We start from the raw sequence: 25,775 nt of genomic DNA on the forward strand, positions 1-25,775 counted from the left end.
ATTTTACAAGCATCTTAACGTGTTTTGGAAGAAACAGAACTGAATACATTTATGGAACATACTCACATTCATGAAGAAAAATATATTCTAGAATAATTGAATACAAATGTTTTAAATTAGAATATGTGACAATAATATCTTGAAGATTATCTTGAATAACAAATACTCCTTGTGGTATTCATAAAAAAAAATCTTAATATTCATTGGGTATTTTCAAGAGTGCTCTTTAAGTTTTGGATAAATCACACATTGACAAATTGGGAGTAGCTTGGACATTGAACTAACTGATCCTTCCATGAACTGACCTTTAGGGATCTGGGCTGCTTCCATTTAGCTTTTAGTACTTTTTTTAAAGTACAGGTTAGTTCAGTACACTGCATTTTTTTTTTTTTTTTGGTAAAATGTTGACACATGCCTGCTCAGAATTAATTAACTTGACTATATCAACTGATTTACTTGGTGGATAAAGGTAATTCATAAACCAGTTCCTACGCTGACTCTTTTTCTACCTTTCCTCCCAGATTCCCACTGTTATGGTTTAATCTCCTCTAAGCAACATTAGGGCTTCCTAGGTTGCTCTGCGGGTAAAGAATCCACTTGCAATGCAGGAGACCCAGGTTTGATCCCTGGATCAGGAAGATCCCCTAGAGGAGGGCATGGCAACCCACTTAAGTATTCTTGCCTGGAGAATCTCATGGACAGAGGAGAGTGGCAGGCTACAGTCCATGGGGTCAAAAAAGAGTAGGAAGTGACTGAGCACGTACACAAGAAACATTAATGATTATTTCCTCCACCCAACATCTCACACAGTTTTAATAACAATAAATGAAGGGATGGATGTGTGAATGAATCAGTTAATCAAATTTTTTTTCTTATCTACTTACTGTTTTTTTCTCTTCCAGTTTTATTGAGATATAAGTAACATAGAACACTGCATAAGTTTAAGTTGTACAGCATATTAGACTTACATACACCATGAAATGATTATCACAATAACTTTAGAGCATACACCATCTCATATAGATGCAAAATTAAATTTTAAAAATGCTTTTTTCTTGTGATGAGAACTCTTAACAACTTGTCACATATACAGCAGTTGTATATCATGTTGTACATTACATGCCCAGTGCTTATTTATCTTATAACTGGAAGTTTGTAGCTTTCGATAAGCTTTCTAAATTTTACTTTTTACAGTGACACTTTTTGACCTATACCTGAAATTCTGATTATTATAAATACACTGAAGAACGTAATGATAGAAATAGGGAAAAGAAGGAAGAGGCAAGAGAAACATTTTTAAATGTTTTAAACTGAGTATATACTTCTTTTTTAAAAAATATATTGCAGGAATTGAATATTGAAAGCAAAAAGAGCTAAACTGTAGGACACAGACAATATTAAAACTGACTTCAGAGATGAATGAAAGGGAATTATAAAACCCAGATTGGAGGGGAAGGCTTCATAGGACAGGTACAAATTGAAGTGAATAACCTGGGTATTGACTCAGGAAACAGGGATTCTTACAAGCCATTAGGTAAACAAACCCAATAAACTATAGGTTATAGCCTGACTAGTCACATTATAAAAGTCCTTTCATATAGAGGGCATTTTCTATGATGATCATTTCTGCCTTTCTAATAATATTTAACTTTACAAAATTCTAATTGATATGTTACTTTCCAGCATCGAAGTTACTGCATGAACAAAGGTAGTTCATCGTCTTGAGGAGTTTTCCCAGCCATAGTGTTTACTCCAAGATATATTAGCTCAAACCCTCTGCTTAGTTATCAACTGGTTCATTATTCTTTGTAAGTAATTAAAATAAGTGTTCTCAGGATCAACAGTACACTCAGACCACCCTTGACATGGATAAAAGGAATGTGCTAAAGCTAAAGGGACTTCTTTGTTGGTTGTTGTTATTATTTATTGTTATTTAGTTGCCTAGTTGTGTCCAATTCTTCGGGATCCCATGGACTGCAGCATGCCAGGCCACTCTGCTCCTGTTCCTTTATTGGTTGGTGCAGGGGGATGTTAATTAATGGTACTGTATTTTCATAGAGTAGATAATCGCAGATTTTCATTTGATCACTAGCTCCTCTTTCCCTCTGCTGGTGCTGCTGCTAAGTCGCTTCAGTCGTGTCCGACTCTGCGCGACCCCATAGAGGGCAGCCTACCAGGCTCCCCCGTCCCTGGGATTCTCCAGGCAAGAACACTGGAGTGGGGTGCCATTTCCTTCTCCAGTGCATGAACGTGAAAGGTGAAAGTGAAGTTGCTCAGTCGTGTCCGACTCTTCGCGACCGCATGGACTGCCGCCCACCAGGCTCCTCCGCCCATGGGATTCTCCAGGCCAGAGTACCTCTTTACCTCTAGACATCCCGGAAAGTCCTAGGCTGCGGCTCTACACATCGACCTCGGAATCAGGGTCCCGAACAACGGCTGACAGGAGGTTTGGCAAGGGCTCTGGCGGTGTCTTTGAACTTGAACCTGGACCCTTGGCCCACGTCATGGTCATCCACATGGTCCTCCTTTGGCCCTGGCCCGGGCAGGAAGGGCCTCCCTCGGCTGTGAGGCCACTGAGGAAAGGACTTCATTTGACAGAGGATTCTTTTTCAGAAAAGGGTAGTAAAGGTATGAGTCTTTCTGATCATTCTAGCAGAATGTCAGGTTTTAGGGGCTGCCTTGCATCCAAAGAACCATGCAGAATGTTTATATGAACCTGTCTGTATTGATTGATGGCTTACCTTTTACTGTCTGGAGGTAGAGTGAGTGAAGAGGAGGTGAAAGCTGGTCCATTTTACATGCCATCCTTTGGGTTTACTACCAGAATTGCCAAGAGGATTTTAATAAACAACTTTCTCCCATCCAGTCTTAACAAGAGAGTTCACTGTAAAATGCTATGGTGTACTGTATTTTGTGGAAGGTCTTTATAAACTTGCCCCATATCTGCTCAGAATGTTTCAAGAATGCTCACATACCCTTTATTCTTTTAAGCAAAATCTTTCCTCTGGTGTTCTGAGTGGCTTTGGGGAGGCCAACCCAGAGTCTTCCAGAGGTATCAGTTAACCTGCGACCTGTGTGATGGATGGAGACAGTTCAGTTCAGTTCAGTCACTCAGTCATGTCTGTTTCTTTGTGACCCCATGGACTGCAGCATGCCAGGCTTCCCTGTCCATCACCAACTCCCAGAGCTTGCTCAAACTCATGTTCATCGAGTAGGTGATGCCATCCAACCATCTCATCCTCTGTCATCCCCTTCTCCTCCTGCCTTCAGTATTCCCCAGCATCAGGGTCTTTCCTAATGAGTTGGCTCTTTGCATCAGGTGGCTAAAGTATTGGAGCTTCAGCTTCAGCATCAGTCCTTCCAATGAATATTCAGGGTTGATTTCCTTTAGGATTGACTGGTTTGATCTCCTTGCAGTCTAAGGGACTCTCAAGAGTCTTCTCCAATACCACAATTCAAAAGCATCAATTCTCCAGTGCTCAGCTCTTTACGGAGAAGGCAATGGCACCCCACTCCAGTACTCTTGCCTGGAAAATCCCATGGACGGAGGAGCCTGGTAGGCTGCAGTCCATGGGGTCACGAAGAGTGGGACACGACTGAGTGATTTCACTTTCACTTTTCACTTTCATGCATCAGAGAAGGAAATGGCATCCCACTCCAGTGTTCTTGCCTGGAGAATCCCAGGGATGGCAGAGCCTGGTGGTCTGCCATCTGTGGGGTCGCACAGAGTCGGACATGACTGAAACAACTTAGCAGCAGCAGCTCTCTTTATGGTCCAGCTCTGACATCCAATACATGACTGCTGGAAAAACCATAGCTTTGACTAGATGGATGGACCTTTGCTGACAAAGTCATATCTCTGCTTTTTAATATGCTGTCTAGGTCGGTCATAGCTTTTCTTCCAAGGAGCAAGCATCTTTTAATTTCATGGCTATAGTCACCATCTGCAGTGATTTTGGAGAACAAGACAATTAAGTCTGTCACTGTTTCCATTGTTTCCCCATGTATTTGCACTGAGGTAATGGGACTGGATGCCATAATCTTAGTTTTCTGAATGTTGAGCTTTAAGCCAGCTTTTTCACTCTCCTCTTTCATTTTCATCAAGAGGCTCTTCAGTTCTTTTTCGCTTTCTGCCATAAGGGTGGTGTGTCATCTGCCTATCTGAGGTTATTGATATTTCTCCCTGCAAACTTGATTCCAGCTTGTGCTTCATCCAGCCCAGTATTTTGCATCATGTACTCTTCATATAAATTAAATAAGCAGGGTGACAATATAGAGCCTTGACATACTCCTTTCCCAATTTAGAACCAGTCCATTGTTCCATGTCCATTTCTAACTTTTGCTTCTTGACCTGCATACAGGTTACTCAGGAGGCATGTAAGGTGGTCTGGTATTCCCATTTCTTTAAGAATTTTCTATAGTTTGTTGTGATCCACAGTCAAAGGTTTTGGCATAGTCAATAAAGCAGAAGTAGATGTTTTCCTGGAACTCTCTTGCTTTTTTTATGATCAAATGGATGTTGGCAATTTGATTTCTGGTTCCTCTGCCTTTTCTAAATCCAGCTTGAACATCTGGAAGTTCTCAGTTCACATACTGTTGAAGCCTAGCTTGGAGAATTTTGAGCATTACTTTGCTAGTGTGTGAGATGAGTGCATTTGTGTGGTACTTTGAACATTCTTTGGCATTGCTTTCCTTTGGGATTGAAATGAAAACTGACCTTTTCCAGTCCTGTGCCCACTGCTGAGTTTTCCAAATTTGCTGGCACTGAGCAGATGACCCATAAACTGGAGAACAATTATACCAAAGAAGTTCTCGCACTGTTACAAAAGTTCTAGGACCTACAACAGGTTTCCCAACCAGGGGATTCGGCAAAGGGATTGAGAAGCCCCAAGGAATTTGACTTTGGAGGCCAGTGGGATTTGATTACAGAACTTCCACAGGACTAGGGTAACTTGGAGGGCACAAACAAAACCTTGTCCACAGCAGGACCCAGGAGAAAGGAGCACTGACCCCACAAGAGACCGAGTCAGACTCGCCTGTGAGTGTCCTGGAGTCTCTGGCAGAGGCGTGGGTTGACAGTGGCCTGCCATGGGGTCGGGGCAGTGAATACAACACTGCTGGCATAAATCCTCTTGAAGGAGGTTGCCCCTACCACAGTTTGGCGTCAGGCCAAACAACAGGGAGGGAATACAACCCCACCCATCAACAGAAAATTGGATCCCCACTTTCAGTCCCTCCCATCAGGAAGCTTTCGCAAGCCTCTTATGTTTATCCATCAGAAGGCAGGCAGAATGAAAACCACAATCACAGAAAACTAGCCAAACTGATCACGTGGGTCACAGCCTTGTCTAACTCAATGAAACTATGAGCCATGCGGTTTAGGGCTACCCAAGATGGACAGGTCATGGTGGAGAGCTCTGACAAAACGTGGTCCACTGGAGAAGGGAATGGCAAACCACGTCAGTATTCTTTCCTTAAGAACCCCCTGAACAGTATGAAAAGGCAAAAAGGATGGCGACACATCTATGGAAATACTGGGGATATACAAGGAAGTGCGGCCTGGAGCAGAGCTGAAATCACTGCAGTCTTCCAGCAGCCTGGAGAGCAGAGGATTCTGGCTCTCAAAGTCAGGAAGAATGGCTGCAGCTCCAAGGCTGGAGCCCCAGAGGCAGGAGGGGGCCAGTAGCGCCTCCTGGGAGAGTTGCCTGGGTCATAAGGAACAGCTCCTCTACTCAGAATATCTTCTCCCTGCAGATTCAGCTGGGCTTGGGCTTGCCCAGGGCTCAATTCATTATCTCCTTATCTTTACAACTTTCCACAGTTCACAAGCAAATTCTTTCTGAGTTTCTTAGCTGAAATCCTTGGGAAAAAGAATCTAGTTGAGGCCATCTTTTTGTGCCAAGTCATCATTACAGCTGATTGGTCCATGGGTGGTCTGGCTTCCTTTGAAGCAAGAGTCTCCACTTTGGTCTCGGGGTCACTCATATCTAAACAGACAAGGTTCCTTGTCATGGAATGACCTGCTGAGGCTCATTTTGGGGCTATGAATGAGTGGGGCAGATTCTCATGGAAGGGAGGAGAATGACTGATCAAGCCTGAAGCAGCCTGGATGGTAGTCTCTCAAAAGTCCTCTGGGGAAGCATCTCCTTCAGCTTTTATTCCTGTCAGGGCCCACATACATGCTGGGAAGGAACAGGCCTCTCGCAGCCCACTCTAAAACCCACTTGTTTTAGTTTGGATCCTTTAAAACTGGAGCAAAACTTACTAAGATTTTATTGGGAGATCAAAACAAACACTTAGGTGAAGAAAGCATACTGCCCTAATAACTAGCAAGTGTCATATCCTAATGCAAAATTTCCTCAACCTTATTACAAACCAAAGAAAGGCTTTGTCAACTACAAATTGGCCCTTACCGAGAGCATTGCCAATGACTAAACAACAAGGCATTAGCCATCTGCCTCTGCTGAGACTGAACCCCAGGCTGCTATAGCTGGCGACCTTCAACAACCCCTGAGAGAGGCGCTCTGCTCCAGGGAATCTGTTGGGTTAGATAGTTGGATGTTTTTAGGAACAGCTTTTATGATCGCAATCCTTGCATCTCCTCATATCTAGAGAAGCACTAAACCCCTTCATGGTGAGATCAGACCCTCATGACTTACAAAAACCTTTTGTAAATTGAGTGCTTCATGGTATTGGACTCCCCCTTCACCCAAACTTCATATATTGACTTTCCCCCACTGCCACTTTGGAGCAGTCTCTCAGAGCTATCTGAGATGCTGCCTCCGGGGCTGCAGTGCTCACTTTGCCCCAAATAAAACTTAACTCACAACTCTCAAGTTGTATATCTTTTTTAGTCGACAGCTTAATTCTTAATTTTGGCCTGTTACACTGGCAATATCCATTGTTAGGAGGGTACAGAAAAAGTGTATGAGAGTACAGGAAATGTATATGAGAGTATACATATACAAAGTCTTAAAAAGGTGTGGAAAATGAAGTATTTCATGCTATATCAGTGGGCAAGAAATGTCATAGCTATCACAATTCCAGCCCTCCAAATGTGAATTTCTGAGCCATGCCAACAAGCAGCATCACTCCCTACAAGAGGAACTAAAGGATGTCACAGTCATCAGTGGTTATAGCTCTCCATGTGACCTAAGGGAATTCATGAAGAGAAGAATATATCTGTAAAAATGCAGGGTACCGGTACTAAATAGGCGAGATGCAGGTGAAAGGAATAACTTCAATAATCCCAGATTCTTGCATCTTCCCATACAGGCAAGAACACTAAATTTCTTAACTTGATATCTATTTTCCTTACTCAACAATAATCTTTGATGTTCAGACTGCCTGCCTGCTTTGTTGCAAACTTGTGTATAGCCTGACTCCCTCTCCTGCCTCTGGGAAGCAGTCCCTTAGGGCTGCTAAGATGCTGTCTCCCAGGGAGTCCTCAACATTCCCACCAAATAAAGGATTTCTCAACTTTCAGATTGTGACTAATTTTTTAGTTGAGGTGGTCCAACTCAGTAATTTCATTCATAGTGGTGTGGGTAGGTTAGTCACTCAGTCGTGTCTGACTCTTTGTGACCCCGTGAACTGTAGCCCATCAGACTCCTCTATCCGTGGGATTCTCCAGGCAAGAATACTAGACTGGATTGCCATTCCCTTCTCCAGAGGATCTTCCTGAGCCGGGGATTGAACCCAGGTCTTCTGCATTGCAGGCAGATTCTTTACCATCTGAGCTACAGGGAAGATATCATTTGTAGGAGGGATTTGAAAATTTACCTAATACTCCCTAGTGTGAAACACAAATGCAGCCCTTTGGTTTTATATAACTGATCTCATTTCCTCTAAAGCTGCTATCTTGGTGGAAAGTGAGAAAAAACTAAATTTGTCCGCTCCACTAAATCACAGTTTAATTAAATAATGTAACCTGTCCCTTTAGATCCTCAGTCTATCCTGGTAACTTCTCAGTATCTCAGCTTTTCTCTTTTCTCCTATTCCACTCCAAGATAGTTTTAGGTATATAGGTGATGGGAGGGCTTACATATCCTTACGGTGGTAGGGAAAAGGCTCTTTGAAGTTCATGTATGTTACAATCCCATTTTAGTTATTAACAAAAAGGGCAAGTGTGTTAAAGAAAAAAAAGGTCTGGAAAGGTATACTGCAAAGTCCTATCTTTGAATTATCTCTGGGAGGTGGGATAGCCCTGGGCCACTACACTCTTTTACATTTATGCATTAGTTCAATTTTATAAGAAGCATGCATTAATTAACTCCATGTTCAAGGTCAGAAGGGGCGGCCATGAGGAGATACCCCTTGTCCAAGGTAAGGAGCAGCGGCTGCATTTTGCTGGAGTAGCCGTGAAGAGATAGATACCCCACGTCCAAGGTAAGAGAAACCCAAGTAAGATGGTAGGTGTTGCAAGAGGGCATCAGAGGGCAAACACGCTGAAACCACAATCACAGAAAACTAGCCAATCTGATCACACGGACCACAGCTTTGTCTAACTCAATGAAACTAAGCCATGCCACATGCGGCCACTCAAGATGGGTGGGTCACGGTGGAGAGGTCTGACAGAACGTGGTCCACTGGAGAAGGGAATGGCAAGCCACTTCAGTATTCTTGCCTTGAGAACCCCATGAACAGTATGAAAAGGCAAAATGATAGGATACTGAAAGAGGAACTCCCCAGGTCGGTAGGTGGCCACTATGCTACTGGAGATCAGTGGAGAAATAACTCCAGAAAGAATGAAGGGATGGAGCCAAAGCAAAAACAATACCCAGTTATGGATGTGACTGGTGATAGGAGCAAGGTCCGATGCTTAAAGAGCAATATTGCATAGGAACCTGGAATGTTAGGTCCATGAATCAAGGCAAACTGGAAGTGGTCAAACAGGAGATGGCAAAAGTGAACATCAACATTCTAGGAATCAGTGAACTAAAATGGACTGGAATGGGTGAATTTAACTCAGATCCCATTATATCTGCTACTGTGGGCAGGAATCCCTTAGAAGAAATGGAGTAGCCATCATGGTCAACTAAAGAGTCCAAAATGCAGTACTTGGATGCAATCTCAAAAACGACAGAATGATCTCTGTTTGCTACCAAGGCAAACCAGTCAATATCACGGTAATCCAAATCTATGTCCCAATCAGTAATGCTGAAGAAGCTGAAGTTGAACGGTTCTATGAAGACCTACAAGACCTTTTAGAACACACACCCAAAAAAGATGTCCTTTCATTATAGGGGACTGGAATGCAAAAGTAGGAAGTGAAGAAACACCTGTGGTAACAGGCAAATTTGGCCTTGGAATACGGAATGAAGCAGGGCAAAGGCTCATAGAGTTTTGGCAACAGAACGCACTGGTCATAGCAAACACCCTCTTCAAACAGCACAAGAGAAGACTCTACACATGGACATCACCAGATGGCCAACACCAAAATCAGACTGATTATATTCTTTGCAGCCAAAGATGGAGAATCTCTATACAATCCGCAAAAACAAGACCAGGAGCTGACTGTGGCTCAGATCATGAACTCCTTATTGCCAAATTCAGACTTAAATTGAAGAAAGTGGAGAAAACCACTAGACCATTCAGGTATGACCTAAATCAAATCCCTTATGATTATACAGTGGAAGTGAGAAATAGATTTAAGGGTCTAGATCTGATAGACAGACTGCCTGATGAACTATGGATGGAGGTTAGTGACACTGTATAGGAGACAGGGATCAAGACCATCCCCTTGGAAAAGAAATGCAAAAAAGCAAAATGGTTGTCTGAGGAGGGCTTACAAATAGCTGTGAAAAAAGAGAAGTGAAAAGCAAAGGAGAAAAGGAAAGATATAAGCATCTGAATGCAGAGTTTCAAAGAATAGCAAGGAGAGATAAGAAAGCCTTCCTCAGCGATCAATGCAAAGAAATAGAGGAAAACAACAGAATGGGAAAGACTAGCGATCTCTTCAAGAAAATTAGAGATACCAAGGGAACATTTCATGCAAAAATGGGCTCGATAAAGGACAGAAATGGTATGGACCTAACAAAAGCAGAAGATATTAAGAAGAGGTGGCAAGAATACACAAAAGAACAATACAAAAAAGAGCTTCATGACCCAGATAATCACGATAGTGTGATCACTCACCTAGAGCCAGACATCCTGGAATGTGAAGTCAAGTGGGCCTTAGAAAGCATCACTAGAACAAAGCTAGTGGAGGTGATAGTACCAGTTAAGCTATTTCAAATCCTGAAAGATGATGCTGTGAAAGTGCTGCACTCAATATGCCGGCAAATTTGGAAAACTCAGCAGTGGCCACAGGACTGGAAAGAGTCTGTTTTCATTCCAATCCCAAAGAAAGGCAATGCCAAAGAATGCTCAAACTACCGCACAATTGCACTCATCTCACACTCTAGTAAAGTAATGCTCAAAATTCTCCAAGCCAGGTTTCAGCAATATGTGAACCATGAACTTCCAGATGTTCAAGCTGGTTTTAGAAAAGGCAGAGGAACCAGAGATCAAATTGCCAACATCCGCTGGATCATGGAAAAAGCAAGAGAGTTCCAGAAACACATCTATTTCTGCTTTATTGACTATGCCAAAGCCTTTGACTGTGGGGATCACAATAAACTGTGGAAAATTCTGAAAGAGATGGGAATACCAGACCACCTGACCTGCCTATTGAGAAACCTATATGCAGGTCAGGAAGCAACAGTTAGAACTGGACATGGAACAACAGACTGGTTCCAAATAGCAAAAGGAGTACATCAAGGCTGTATATTGTCACCCTGCTTATTTAACTTATATGCAGAGTACATCATGAGAAATGCTGGGCTGGAAGAAGCACAAGCTGGAATCAAGATTGCTGGGAGAAATATCAATAACCTCAGATATGCAGATGACACCACCCTTATGGGAGAAAGTGAAGAGGAACTAAAAAGCTTCTTGATGAAAGTGAAAGAGAAGAGTGAAAAAGTTGGCTTAAAGCTCAACATTCAGAAAACTAAGATCGTGGTATCTGGTCCCATCACTTCATGGCAAATAGATGGGGAAACAGTGGAAACAGTATCAGACTTCATTTTTTCGGGCTCCAAAATCACTGCAGATGGTGATTATAGCCATGAAATTAAAAGACACTTACCCCTTGGAAGGAAGGTTATGACCAACCTAGATAGCATATTGAAAAGCAGAGATATTACTTTGCCAACAAAGGTCCATCTAGTCAAAGCTATGGTTTTTCCAGTGGTCATGTGTGGATGTGAGAGTTGGACTGTGAAGAAAGCTGAGCGCCAAAGAATTGATGCTTTTGAACTGTGGTGTTGGAGAAGACTCTTGAGAGTCCCTTGGACTGCAAGGAAATCCAACCAGTCCTTTCTAAAGGAGATCAGTCCTGGGTGTTCATTGGAAGAACTGATGCTAAAGCTGAAACTCCAATACTTTGGCCACCTGATACAAAGTGTTGACTCATTGGAAAAGACCCTGATGTTGGGAGGGATTGGGGGCAGGAGGAGAAGGGGACGATGACAGAGGATGAGATGGCTGGATGGCATCATGGACTTGATGGACATGAGTTTGAGTGAACTCCAGGAGCTGGTGATAGACAGGGAGGCTTGGCGTGCTGCAATTCATGGGGTAGCAAAGAGTCGGACATGACTGAGTGACTGAACTGAACTGATGCATTAATTTTATAACTGGAAAAAAGAATAATGATGTTTTAATTCCAGTAAAAAAAAAAAGTACAACAAAGGATGTTAGGTTGGAAATTTTTATTGACATGCTAAGATATGATAGTTACTGATAGTCAAAGTAAGGTGTGAAAAGTGAAGTCGCTCAGTTGTGTCCTACTCTTTGCGACCCCATGGACTGTAGCCTGCCAGGCTCCTCCGTCCATGGGATTTTCCCGGCAAGAATACTGGAGTGGGTTGCCATTTCCTTCTCCAGGAGATCTTCCTGACCCAGGGACTGAACCCGGGTTTCCCACATTGTAGGCAGACGCTTTACCATCTGAGCCACCAGGGAAGATGTTAGTAAGGTGTGAGTGGACCACAAAAATGCAGATCTTCAAAAGAAATGTCAAAATCTGGTTACCTGTCTCTTGACCCCTCACTCAGAGAGAAGAGAAGAAGAGTCAGAAGAAGGGAAGGTTTCAGGGGGGAGGTTTTGGGGGTAGGATTTCTTTGGGAAAATCTAAGGAGCCACCTGCTCCCTCGCCTCAAGTCTAGTGAGAGGGGTCTCAAGGGGACTGAGCACTGCGGGAGCGTGACATGGCCTCTGCCACGGGGCACATACTCTGCTCAGGTCCTGGCTGGCCCTGGAAAATTAAGCACCCTTGGCAAAAAGAAGTGCATCTGGGCGCAAACTGCTCTACATTCTGAGTGCAGATCAAAGGAGACTAGAATCCTGGGGACTAGATGAGGAAGAGGCAGAGGCAAGGTCCACCCCCGGTGAAGCCTGACCAAGAGGGTGACCTATGAGGAAAAAAGAGACTTAGCAGTTAGGGGCCAGGAGGCAGATGCTCAGGCATAGGCTGTGGGAAGCAGAGGGACAGGAGGAGAGGGAGCTGGGTCTGAGAAACCCAGCATGGGAGTCTCCCAGGACTCCATGAAAGCCCCCAGGAGTCACGTTTAAACATTTGCCAGGGACCTATGGCAGACGGTGAAGAAAGCTGAGCACTGAAGAACTGATGCTTTTGAACTGTGGTGTTGGAGAAGACTCTTGAGAGTCCCTTGGACTATAAGGAGGTCCAACCAGTCCATCCTAAAGGATATCAGTCCTGGGTGTTCATTGGAAGGACTGATGCTGAAGCTGAAACTCCAACACTTTGGCCACCTGATGCGAAGAGCTGACTCATTGGAAAACTGAACACAACCCTCCCTGAGGCTGCAGACTACCCACCTGCCATTGGCCCTAGCTTTGGGGAAGTAAGATAGAAATCTTATCTTTGAATGAGGATTTAAATACTAAGTAATTAAGTCTTTATTTGTGACCCTTGGACTTTTAACAAAGGGTACCCAGAAAAATTTACAAGCTTAACAGGATTTTTACACATGGCCAGGAAAAGACCATCCTAAACCCTCACAAAAGCCATGGAAGGGATGGACTTATGCTAAGTGAACTAAGACAGAGAAAGACGAATACTGTTATGATATCACTTATATGTGAAAGTACAAAATAAAACAAACTAGTAAATCAAAGAAGAAGCAGACTTACAGATAGAGAGAAGAAACTAGTGGTTACCAGTGGGGAGAGGGAAGGAGGGAGGAGCAGGACAGAGGTAGGGGATTAAGAGGTATAAACTTCTATGTATTATGTATAATAAGCTACAAGGCTATATAGTGCAATATTTTATATATTATAATTTTATTTCCAATATTTTATAATAACCATAAAGGGAATATAACTTTAAAAAACTGTGAGTCACTATGTTTTATACCTGAAACATAAAATATTATATATTTTGATATAGTTGATATATATATATCAACTATACCTCAATTTTTAAAAAGGCAATGGAAGACAAAAATAAAGTGGCTTTGATGAATACAACCCACAAGTTCTGTGTGTTCAGCACACTGGTTATAAAAGATTCTTTTCTTAGAAACCACTCTGCCTTAAGTTCCTAGATATACTGAAACAGTGCCATTCAGATGTCAGCAAGAGCCCCTCATTCTTTGGAGGTCTGGGTAATTCCACAGTTTGGAAACATTTGAGCTTGTCCAATAATTTCTCTTCATTCCTAGAATTCACTCACCTGAGGTGCCTCTTATTTCCTTGTCTGTTTTGCCTTCTGCTCTTTCCTCTCATCAGCCTGGATGCAGAAATAGCATCTCTTAGCATTCCCTCTTGGAGAAGGCAATGGCACCCCACTCCAGTACTCTTGCCTGGAAAATCCCATGGACGGAGGAGCCTGGTAGGCTGCAGTCCATGGGGTCGCTAAGAGTCGGACAGGACTGAGCGACTTCACTTTCACTTTTCACTTTCACCCATTGGAGAAGGAAATGGCAACCCACTCCAGTGTTCTTGCCTGGAGAATCCCAGGGACGGGGAGCCTGGTGGACTGCCGTCTATGGGGTCGCACAGAGTCGTACATGACTGAAGTGACTTAGCAGCAGCAGCAGCAGCAGCAGCAGCAGCATTCTCTCTGTAGAAGAATCTCCTCACACAAAGAGTAGTTGTAAGTAGTGGAGACTTAACCGAAGTTTTTCCGTCTCTTCAAAGTGTAAATGTTTGATGGTCAAGGAGTTTTCTTTAAGTAAAGTTCAGTTGAGTTCCACAACATTTATGGAGTGACTGCTGTTACCAGGTCCTGTGACAAATGCTGGATACACACAGTAAGTGATAGTCTCTATCCTCAAGATACTTACAGTCTAGCTGGAGAGAGAATGTAAGAAACACAGTGAATGCCTGGCAGAGCCCATGTTGCCGTGGCAACACACAGTGGGCGAGGGGAGTACACAGTCTGATGTGAGGATGGGGGAGCCAAGGAAGGTTTCCCTCTGTGATGAAACAGGAGAGTAACCAAGTAGCAGATTGGAAAGAGAATCAAATACAAGCTTGAGAACAAAGAAATATAATAGGTGTTTAAAAAACTCAAGGGTTGGGTTTAACAGCAGTTTGGATACATGAGAAGAAACAATCAATGAATCAGGAAACTTGGTAGAGGAAGCTACCTAGAAGGAAGAAGAGACGACAAGGCAGAAAACACAAAAGCAAACACAACAGACACAGAATACAGAGAGAAGCTCTTATTTATATCTAGCTGGGATAAGTCTACTTGGAGCTGAGAATGAGCAGGGACAATTTTGAAGATAATTAAGAATTTTCCAGAACTGATGAAAGAAGTCAAGCTCAGAATCAAGAAAAGCAAAAAACCCCAAGAAAAGTTAACAAAATAAATCTATTCTTGGCACATTAAATCTGAAAAAAAAAAAAAAAAGATAAGCAGAGGAGAAAAAAAGATTATTTCCAAAGAAGAAACAGTTAGAGAGGTTGCTCAACAGCAACAATGGAAACCAGAGAACAATGGACTGCCTTCTAAGTGCTAAAAGAAAACTGCTAGTCCAAAATTCTACATCTAGCTACAAGGTCCTTTAAGAATAAACATGAGCAGACATTTTTAGACAAATAAAAACTGAGTGATTTACCCACTAGCAGAAATACTGTATTAATTTTCTACTTTTGCCTAACAAATTACTATAACCTTAGCAGCTTAAAACAACATCCACTTATTATCTCACAGTTTTGTTGATGAGAAGTCCAGGCAAGGATCAAATAGGTTCTCTACTCAGAATATCACATGGCTGAAGTCAAAGTGTTGGCCAAGGCCAGGGTCTCATCTGAGGCTCTAGGTCCTCTACCCAGACCTTGTAGTTGAAAGCAGAAATGAGGTCTAAAAAAAGTCTAAGATTTGAAAGTATACAAATCATATTTTCTGATACAATGCAATGACACTAGGAAAAAATTTTAAAAACTCCACATTTATTTGGATATTAAGAAGTGCTTTTAAATACCACATAGGTTAAATAAGGTGTCACAAAGAAAATTAGAATAATATTCATGGGGAACAGCTGATAAAGGGAAATTTATAGTCTCAAATGCATATATTAGAAAATAACAAAGGTTAAAATTAATGAGCTAAGATTCTATTTCAAAAAGTTATTTTCTATTCTAGAAAATAAAATATTGGATACCATACTAGTACTCACAAAGATTTACTGCCTACCTCTGGGCATTGGAGTCAAGTTTAGCTGTATTTTCTGCACCAGTCAATGAAGCGTTTACAGAAGTGTGATACGTCACACCTAGGCAGGAGTTTTACATACAGTTTACCATGCTGTCTCTCTTCCCTCTGTCATAAGCGTTGTCAATGCTCTAGACTGACTGTTCTGATAGCTTGAGTCACACTGTGAAAACAATGTGGAAAAGAACCCAGCCAATCTGGATGGAACAGGCAGCATGAAGGAGAAGTAAACTGTGTTGGTTGAAAGTCCTGAGATTTTTGAGTGATTGTATGTTAATGCAGCCTAGCTTCCCTGGTGGCCAAAGAATGGTGGTAAAGGACACGTGGGTTCGATCCTTGGGTTGGGAAAATCCCCCGGAGAAGGAAAGGGCAACCCATTCCAGGATTCTTGCCTCAGAAATCCCACAGACAGAAGAGCCTGGCAGGCTACAGTCCATGGGGTGGCAAAAGTGTCGGACATGTCTTAGTGATTAAACCACAGCTGGTGGGTAGGGCTAACTTCTCGCCCCAGGATGGCAGCACCTGGGCAGGGAATCAGTACAAGGCAGGCTGGGAGGAAGCACGGACCACCCCTCTTGGGAGGGGAACCACCACTGCAGTCGTACAGGCTGACACAAAGCTACCAAGAAGAGGCAGGAGTCGCCTGGGAGACCAGGGAACAGAACAGATGGGGCTGACGGGAGAGAGGGATGTGCACGGAGGGAGGCGCTGGTATCCAGACCATGAAGTGGGTGGGTGGGGACAGGAGACACCCAGAGCCCTCGTCTCCCCAGCATGGGGAAACGTTAGATTTCTAGGATTCTAACAACACAGCAGAGGGGAGGGGGAACTACATGAAAGCAGTCAAAGAGTATAAGCTTTCAGTTATAATATAAATAAGCACTAGGGATGTGATGTAATGGCGGACTACAGTCCACGGGGTCGCAAAGAGTCGGACACGACTGAGCAACTAAGCAGCAACAAGGGATGTAATGTACAATATGATAAGGACAGTTAACACTGCGGTATGCTACATATGAAAGTTGTTGAGAGTAAACCCTAAGAACTATCAAAAGGAAAAAATATTTTTTTTTCTTTTGTATCTCTGTGAGATGATGTATGTTCATTAAATGGATGTATATAAGTCAAATCATGATGCTATATGCTTTAACTTTACACAGTGTTGTATTTCAGTTATATCTCAATAAAACGGGAAAATAAAATAAAATAAGCATAATTACTAAGTGCCTAACATGCACAAACACAAGAATTCATGGTTTTGAAACTTGCTTTTCTATGGTCTCTTTCCCTTACTTAATGATCACCCCCTAGATTTTATGGCAGCTATAAAGGGAAAGACTGACCATGCAAGTCAGCCTCTGGCAGAATTCACGTCAACATTGTAGGAGGGCTGGCCGGGCTGGCCAGTTCACAGCGCTAATAATTAAGACATGAGTTACATCACGGACTAGAAACGCTATGAGCCAGTAATTATGCTAATAAGTAAAAGTTGGATTCTGTATATGAGAATTTGGGCTACAACTACAGAAAATTGGGAAGGCAGTTGCCATTCTGTTCTACATCACATACCCTGAGGTCTGGGTGGATGAAGGGACTGTTGACTCAAATTTAGTATCTTTAGGGTTCCTGTTGGGAACCCCAAATGGTAAACACAATAGTATGAAAGAAGAGGCTGGAGTAATAGGTGGGAGGACATCTCCTCCCCAGGCCGTCTGTCCCTCTAGATGACCTAATGACTCATGGGCACTGTGATAGCTAGTATAAATAGCAATGGATTTGATGCGGGCTTCAAGGGGATGTCAGAATAATCATACAGAACACATCTTTGAGTCAGTGCATAGAAAGAACTGAACATCCTGACAGCTTACTGTTGACACTGACTTGACTTTTCTGTTGCAGGAAACTCTTGCCTGGGATAGTAAAAGTTGTAAATATCATTTTTTTTTTTTTGCAGCAATTTCAAGAAGAAAAACATATAAAGGAACTTTGCAATTTTTTAGTTTGTATCCAATCACTCTCTAAGACTGAAATCCATGCCTCAAAACCCTCCCGTTGCCCTGCTCAATAATCCTCAACTACTACATGATGATTCTTGCCAATTCCCAATCAAGCTACCTGCACTGGAAGAGCTGCCTTCAAATAGACCCCAACGCTTCATAAATCCCAACTCTGCCTCCTCATTCTAGATGCTGCTATGCTTCTGCAGAGTTGTGTTCTCCCTTCCTGTGATGAGAACAAATTTGGCTTTACATTATCACAGAGCTCTTTTGAGGGTATTTTCAGGGAGCCACCATTCAATTGTCAAAGCCCACCAAAATCGGATGGAGACACCCTTCACCACTGGAGCGAAAAACCCTTGATTCAAAAATAATGTGCTCCTCTGAGGCGCTCAAGCCCCTTGGGTGTCTTCCAGACATCACTAGTGAGGGATGTAAGGCTTGCCCTGGGCCCGAGTTCCAATTTCTTAAGTCTCTTTTTTATTGAGCTCCCCAAGTGCTGAGTCTGTTTTGCCTCCTATCAATTAGGAACCCTTTTTAGGAATTCTTTGATTACCAGACCATATTTGGAAGTTTTTTTCTCCTTGGTGGATATCTACCTTATCACTAATCAGCCAACTATTTGTCTATATCAACCCTGGTCATTTATTGTTGTGCATCTACAAGAATAGAGTTTATGGTGAAGAGGACAAGTGTGGGTCCCAATAAGTCCATCCCTAAGCCCGCCCAGGGCAAATTTAGTCTCAGGATACTGATCAACACCTTATGAGAACATTCTTCAGACTCATTTTGTCTGTGAGAGTTTGGATCAACAGAGGTCTCCATACACCTTTCAGCTGCTGAGAGCTGTAAATTCATCAGCGCTTCAATTGGATAAGGTCGAGCTGTGAGGTCAAGGGCCCCAAGCTACAGGATGCACAAGCAGCTCCCCACTGACATTCCCAGGCTGTCTTGGGGGTTCTCTTAGTGTAAACCTCAGTTCATGTCTTCCTTGGGCCCAACTTCCGCTTCTTACTGGTATTTATGCTATTGCCCAAATATGTGCACTTATCTTTCTAAATAGCATCATTTTACCAAGGATGCTTCGGAATTACAGTGACCACTGTAAGAACTCTGGACATGAACAAAATTATCCACTTGATAAAGTTATCCACTTGATAATTGTCTTTGAAGGAAAAGGGAACACAACTGAAATATCCAACGGTCTTTTTTTTTATTAGCATGAGGAAGAATCCAAAAAAATTGGATTCTAAAATCGCCTCCTTAACAGATTCCTTGGCCAAAGCAAAAGAAAAATCTGAACTTAAAACCATGTGTCTTTTAGATCTCCCACAAATCACAACTCAAACACACTATTCCTCTTCCTCTATCCCACATTCTTCTACCTCCTACTGCCCCATCTCTCCCTCTGACCCACTCTTCTTCCCTCCTAGCCCACCAGATACCCCAAACCTTGCGTGCATGTGTGTAAGTCACTTCAGTTGCATCTGATCCTTCGTGACCTATGGCCTGTAGCCCACCAGGCTCCTCTGTCCATGGGATTCTCTAGGCAAGACTTCTGGAGTGGGTTGCCATGCCCTCCTCCAGGGGATTTTTCTGACCCAGGGATCAAACCCGCATTATGTTGCCTGCATTGGCAGGTGGGTTTTTACCACTCCAGAAGTTCTTTACCACTAGCACTACCATGGAAGTCCAACCCTATCCTTACTTATCTCTTCAAGGTAAACCTTCTTCAGCACAGAGAAAACTGCCAATAGTGAATTTAAGCTCTGGTTCCATTCTCAGCTGAAAGCCATTGTCAAAGACTTTCCAAGGCCTAGACAAGATAAGGAGAACAGTGGAGAGAAATTCAGATTAGTTTGAGGGACATATAATCCAGGGTGACCAGATATATACCAATTAGTTCATATGTTGCAAAAAGTTCAGTGAAAAGGTCAGAACCTCCAATGATGACTTAAAAGACCTTGACTTGAACAGGAAAAGGAAGTGACTTAGAAACACTGCAGATGTGAGTCAAGGTCTTTTGGAAGCTATTCTCTGTCTTTTCTGTGAAAATAGTGTGTGCTCTGATTCAGTTCTTCAAGCCAAAAAAAGAGAAGTCTGATGGAGACTTTAGGGATAGGTTCTTTAAAATGTAGTGGGAGGGTTCAGTAGTAAATCTTGAAGCAGCTGGGACCCTGGCTCTCCCTCTCATCTTTTTTATAAATTGCCTCAAAGCAGAAATAGGGGATTTAATATGCAAGCAACAAGTAGGGTGGGAAATAGGCCCATGGCCAGATCTCCAAAACCTTGGAAGAGCTCTATTTAAAAGAGCCCTAGAACTAACAGACTAAAGGGAAAAGAAATTAAAAAAATTATCAGTGAAGGTGTCCAGTTTCCCATTCTACCTGCAAACCCACAAGGAAACACTTGTCTAAAAATTAAAAGGCAATCTTACAACTTTGACTGATTTCATCACAATAACAACAATCTTGAATCTGAGCACTATTATATAAATTTTCCTCAACTTATAAAGAGGTTATATTCCAATAAACCCATCGTAAGTTGAATATATTAAGTCAAAAATCCATTCTGTAAACCTACCATCATAGCTTAGCCTTGATGCCCTTAAACATGCTCAGAATTTACAATAGACTATGGTTTGGCGAAATTATCTAACACAAAGGATCTAGTGAGGATCTTACTGCATTTTGCTAGCCTGGTAAAAAGATCAAAATTCAAAATTTGAAGTGTAGATTCCACCAAATAGGTATCACTTTTCTACTGTCTTAAAGGTGGAAGAAGTTGCATCATCATAAGCCGGGGACCTGCTGAAACAACCCTCTCCTTGGATTCAACAAACTATGTGGTCAGGAATCTATCTGATAATTCTCACCACACCTTCCCTAGGCCCCAGCACTTAACCATCACCCTGTACTTTTAACCAAGGATTGTTCTTTTCTCCTTTGTGACATTATACTCATTAACTGAATAGCAAGGGATTTACTGTGTGAATGGAATTGCCACATTAAATGCTCTCCTGATGGCCTCTTCCTTTCAGTCCCCGAGGACCTCCCTGTTCATAATGAGGTCCTGGCTAAGGTGAATATTGATTTACCAGTACTTTTGGTGGTAAATCAAGCATAGACTGCAGTTCTCCTGTGGGCAAACAATTCCACTTACAGTTTACTGGAACTAAATGCACGGTGTTCAGTTCAGACTGACCCACCTAAACCTCTATGCAAATTTGCCCAACAGCCTTTAAAATAAGGCACTAAGGAAGGAATAAAACTAATAGTCAAAGGCCACAAAGAGAAAGGAGTCTTCATACTTCATCCCAGTCTTTGTAATGCTCATATTTCCCCAGTCAAAAAACCCAGTGGGCAAGAGCATAGATTCACTTATTAATAGTTCCCTGGGGCCATAAATATTAATGTCACTCTCCATTTCCCTTTAGAACCAAACTCAAATACTGTTTCATCCTCAAGGTCTAAGTGAACTGGGCATGTGGTGGACAACTGTGGAACACAATTGTGCTTTCCTTGGTGTGCCTTTAAGTTAAAAGTGAATACCTGTCTTCTCCAAGAAAAATCAACATACCTGGACTGGTATGCCTCAGCCTCTGATGTGCCCTCCTACTTTTCACAAATCCTCAACCAGGGCCTCTGGAGCTTTAACTTGCCCTGTGATCCTATTCTTAGCCAATATGTAGATAATCTTTCTTGTTCCAAAGATGAGGCTGGCTCTGAGGCTGATGCATCTGTTTACTTTTAGCTCAGAGAGGGCATATGGGTTTCAGAGAGACGTTAACAATTTGTTAGAGGACAGTGCACGACCTAAGATAGGATTTATCCCATGAGATAAATCTCTTACTCCAGACAACCAGCTGTGCAAAAGCTTCCCAGCCAACTAAGAGATAATTATGAGGATTCTTGAGATGAATCCTCATAATGGCATCACTGACTCGATGGACATGAGTTTCAGTGAGCTCTGGAAGTCGGTGATAGACAAGGAAGCCTGGCATGCTGCAGTCCATGGGGTTGCAGAGTTGGACACAACTGAGTGACTGAATTGAACTGAGTCTCACTGGCCACTGTGGGCTGTGTTTCCAAGTTTTCTTATGCTCCCACACCGTTATTTGACTTACCCAAGTTCCTGGTAACCAAGTCTTTTCTCTGAGAACAAACATAAACTTATTTTTTAGTTCAAATGAACTGTTCAAAACCCTCTTACTTTGGGCCTAGTGTTATGTCAGTCTCTCAGTTGTGTCCAACTCTTTGTGGGTAGCCATTCGCTTCTCTAGGTGAATCTTCCCAACCGAGGGATCAAACCCGGTCTCTGGCACTGCAGGCAGAATCTTTACCGTCTGTGCTATCAGGGAAGCCCAACTACAAGTCAGTAAGAGATCTCACCGAGACCTTAACTTCATGAGAATAAACACTAGTAGCTTAGCTTCTCTGATGATCCAGTGGCAAGAACTTCCCACTCTGCGCAGGGGCAGCAGCTAAAGGAACAGTCTCCTACTGGCTTGGCTGTAAGAGTCTCCTTTAAACCAGACGGTCCCTTGTGCTGTACCATCTTTGTTGCCCCCTGAAAACACACATTTCTCATTAAGTCGATTTACCTCCTGCTAACTTCCTTCCCTTCTCTGAGATGCTGCAAAGATTGTCTAGGCAGTACTCTCCCTCTCTGGTAAGCAATGAACTCAGCTTCCTTCACCTGATCAGCAAGTTATTTTGGCAGCATTTCTGAGCTGGCAATGACAGCATTCTTTATCAGGATGTGTCTTAAACTCTCATTTGGGAGATTCCAGATTATTAAAAATTAATTAAAAACAACATCTACACTTATATTTGCCACTGATTTTGTAAAATATTACTGATTGGATCATGGTTGTTCTTTGTTCTTGTTTCTGCAGCCTCTTACTCCCATGAGACAGTGGTGACTATTGGGCTAGGGTCTTGACCCTTCTGGAAAACAGCTCTAAGGGGGTCCAGCACGTGTTTGTGTTCGTTAAGTTTTCAACATCCTGCTATGTTCCTCCTGCCAGTGCCCCAGGCCCACACAAATATCGGTGCTCCCGTCAAAGAACATGTTAGTTGCTTAGTTGTATCTGACTCTTTGTGACCCCATGGACTGCAGCCTGCCAGACGCCTCTGTCCATGGGATTCTCCAGGCAAGAATATTGGAGTGGGTTGTCATGCCCTCCTCCAGGGGAATCTTCCCGACCTAGGGACCGAACCCAGGTCTCCTGCATCAAAGACAGATTCTTTACCATCTGAGCCACCAAGAAAGCCCAAATAACAGTTTGACCCCAACATGATCTGAACACGCATGCCTCAGATAGTTCCCTGGAGTCCAGCAACCTGGGGGGCAGGCTTAGCAAAGGATTGGAGAGAAAAGAGGGAGAAGAGGTTTTCCTTATTTTGTTAGGATTCCTCTTATCAGCTCTGCTTTTCTTTGGCTGCCCTAGGGCTGACTCAGGAATGCCAGACGGGCAAATCACAGGGTGTCCTCAGGCCGCCTCCATCCAAAGGACACACACAACTCTCTCCAAGTGACATCTGGTTCTGGTGACGAGCAAGGGCAGCCAAAGGGTAACCAAAAGGAGTCTGCATAAATTGAGTAAATGCCAAAGCCACCCCCTTTTCCTCCATCTATCTCCTCATCTCTAGAAGCTCAGGTCAGACCCTAGAGCAGCAGTCAAGCTGAGGAATTCTGCCTCCCAAGCAAGGAATGGAGCTGCATTTGGAACCTGGAGAAGAGGACATCTAGGGCTTCCCTGGAAAAGGCAATGGCACCCCACTCCAGTACTCTTGCCTGGAAAATCCCATGGACGGATGAGCCTGGTGGGCTGCAGTCCATGGGGTCGGCAAAGAGTCAGACACGACTGAGCGACTTCACATTCACTTTTCACTTTCATGCACTGGAGAAGGAAATGGCAACCCACTCCAGTGTTCTTGCCTGGAGAATCCCAGGGACGGTGGAGCCTGGTGGGCTGCCGTCTCTGGGGTCGCACAGAGTCGGACACGACTGAAGCAACTTAGCAGCAGCAGCAGCAGCCGCAGGCTTCCCTGGTGGCTCAGATGGCGAGGAAACCGCCTGCAGTACAGGAGACCTGGGCTCAGTCCCTGGGTCGGGAAGATCCCCTGGAGAAGGGAATGGCTACCTACGCCAGTATTCTTGCCTGGAGAATTCTATGGACAGAAGAGTCTGGTGGGCTGCAGACCACACGACGGACCCACTAACACTGAAGCAGTAGGATATCGGCGGGGGGCGCAGGGAGGCTGCCTTCAACAGACGCCCCCTTGTGGCTGCAGAGACAAAGGGCCCAGACGCCTGAGCTCCACTTCACAAAAATTTCCCACGGGTTACAGTTGTCCAGAAGCACGAAGTGGCGAGTCTCCTGACACTGAAAGTGGTCAATCTCACTCCCAGGGTTACGTATCAGGCAGGGGCTGGGGAAGAAGGTGTGTGCATCTTCTAGCTCTTAGAGGTCTATACTCAAAAGCTTGCTCTGACTCTCCGGTCTTCTGGAATCTTCGGTCTGTGCCATGCACTGTCACTTAAATAATCCTGTTTTGTCGCTTTGGTCTTGCGTGATGCCCTCCATCCCCACCCTGGGCTGTACCCGGAAGCGGGGCCACCATAAACGGGTCTCAAAGGGTTGTAGGTCTGCCTCCCCCGTCTACGCCGCCTGCCTTGTAATCCTTTGAACTTAGTACTCACAGCACAGGGCTAAGTCCTGCTAAGAGCTCGGTACAGCTTTGATCAAAGTAGTCTTTATACACTAGAATTAAGAAATAAGTAAATACCAAGTTGGAGAAATGGCTTAAAACGTCTAAGAAATCCAGGGCAACAGGATTCTGCAGAGGAAAAGGCCTGCCAGCTGGGGTGGAGAGACAGGTTGAAAAGAGGAACTCCACTCTGAAGAAAGAACGTACAAATCGTTCGCAGGGGAGGCATCCCGAGAGTCGGGGGCCTCGCAACGAGCGGGTTCTCCAGAGCGTCCCGGGGTTGGCGCGCAAGACTCGCGCGGCCCAGCAGGGCGGGAACCGGGCGGCTGCCGGTGGCTTCCCGGGGAGGCTCCTTCTCCGAGTTGGGAGCTACCGGTCGGGGGGCCTCTCCCCGGATTTGTGACGTGCCGGGGCAGCGGTGGTGACGGGGCCACCACACAAAGCAGGGTCGTCGGGGCGGGGGTCTCCCAGGCCAAGAGCCCCAATGGGATGGGGAGGGGGTGGGGAGCGAGGCGCCCCCGGGCGCCGGGGCTCGGTGCGGTATTAAAGTGAGCGCCGAGTCGGCAGCGGCGGCGGCGGCGCGGGGGTGGCGCCGGTGCGGCCGCGAGCGCCTAGCGCGCGCTTGGCTGCTCTGGCCGCGTTGGCGGCCCGCGCGCCTGGCTCGCTGGGGCCGCGCCACGCCCCCGCGGGGGTGGAGCTGCGGCCGGGGGCGGGCCCGCTGCTGGCGGCGCCCGGGCCCAGGGCGGGGGTTGTGGCAGCAGCTGCAGCAGCGGCGGCGGCAACGGCGCCAGGAGCTGCTGCTGCAGAGGCGGAGGCTGCTCCTGGACGCGTCCGGGTCGCGCAGCCGGAGTCCCAGCCCGGAGGTGCCGGGCGGTGCGCTGGGTGCTGCGGCTGCTGCCCGCCTGCTGCTGCCCGGGCCCCCGCTGCCACCCGGGCCCCGGCCGCAGCTCGCGCCCCCGTCGACCCCGCCCGCGTGTGTGCCCCAGCCGGGACGCCGCCCCCGGCCCGGTCTCCACTTCTCGGCCGCACCTCCCATGACTGCGCCCGCTCGAAGATGGCTGCGAAGGGCGCGTACGGCTCCCACCTGAAGATGGAGAGCGAGCTGGAGCGCTGCCGCGCCGAGGGCCACTGGGACCGCATGCCCGAGCTGGTTCGGCAGATGCAGGCGCTAGTCATGCTGGGCGGCGGAGGCGGCCGGCGAGGCAGCCCGAGCGCCGGGTTCACCTCTCTGGACACCGGTGAGTAAGGGAAGGGGCCGGTTCACAAGCGCGGAGCGCGCGAAAGGCGCCGCCTCCTCCAGGAAGCGGGCCCCGACTGCCTGGGGCGGGAGGT

At 44.8% G+C, this 25,775-nt stretch overlaps 1 protein-coding gene across 1 annotated transcript in view; it reads left to right on the plus strand.

Moving 5' to 3' along the window:
* Window positions 1–25,497: 25,497 nt before the first annotated feature.
* TTC7A (tetratricopeptide repeat domain 7A) overlaps window positions 25,498–25,775 on the plus strand; it is a 114,008-nt gene continuing 113,730 nt past the window's right edge. Inside the window, exon 1 of the mRNA XM_052648388.1 lies at window positions 25,498–25,681. Within this exon, the coding sequence (XP_052504348.1) occupies window positions 25,498–25,681 (184 nt within the window). The remainder of the gene's footprint in view (window positions 25,682–25,775) is intronic.

The sequence above is a fragment of the Budorcas taxicolor genome, chromosome 11 (genome assembly GCF_023091745.1).
Source record: "Budorcas taxicolor isolate Tak-1 chromosome 11, Takin1.1, whole genome shotgun sequence".
Taxonomy (NCBI): Eukaryota; Metazoa; Chordata; class Mammalia; order Artiodactyla; family Bovidae; genus Budorcas; species Budorcas taxicolor.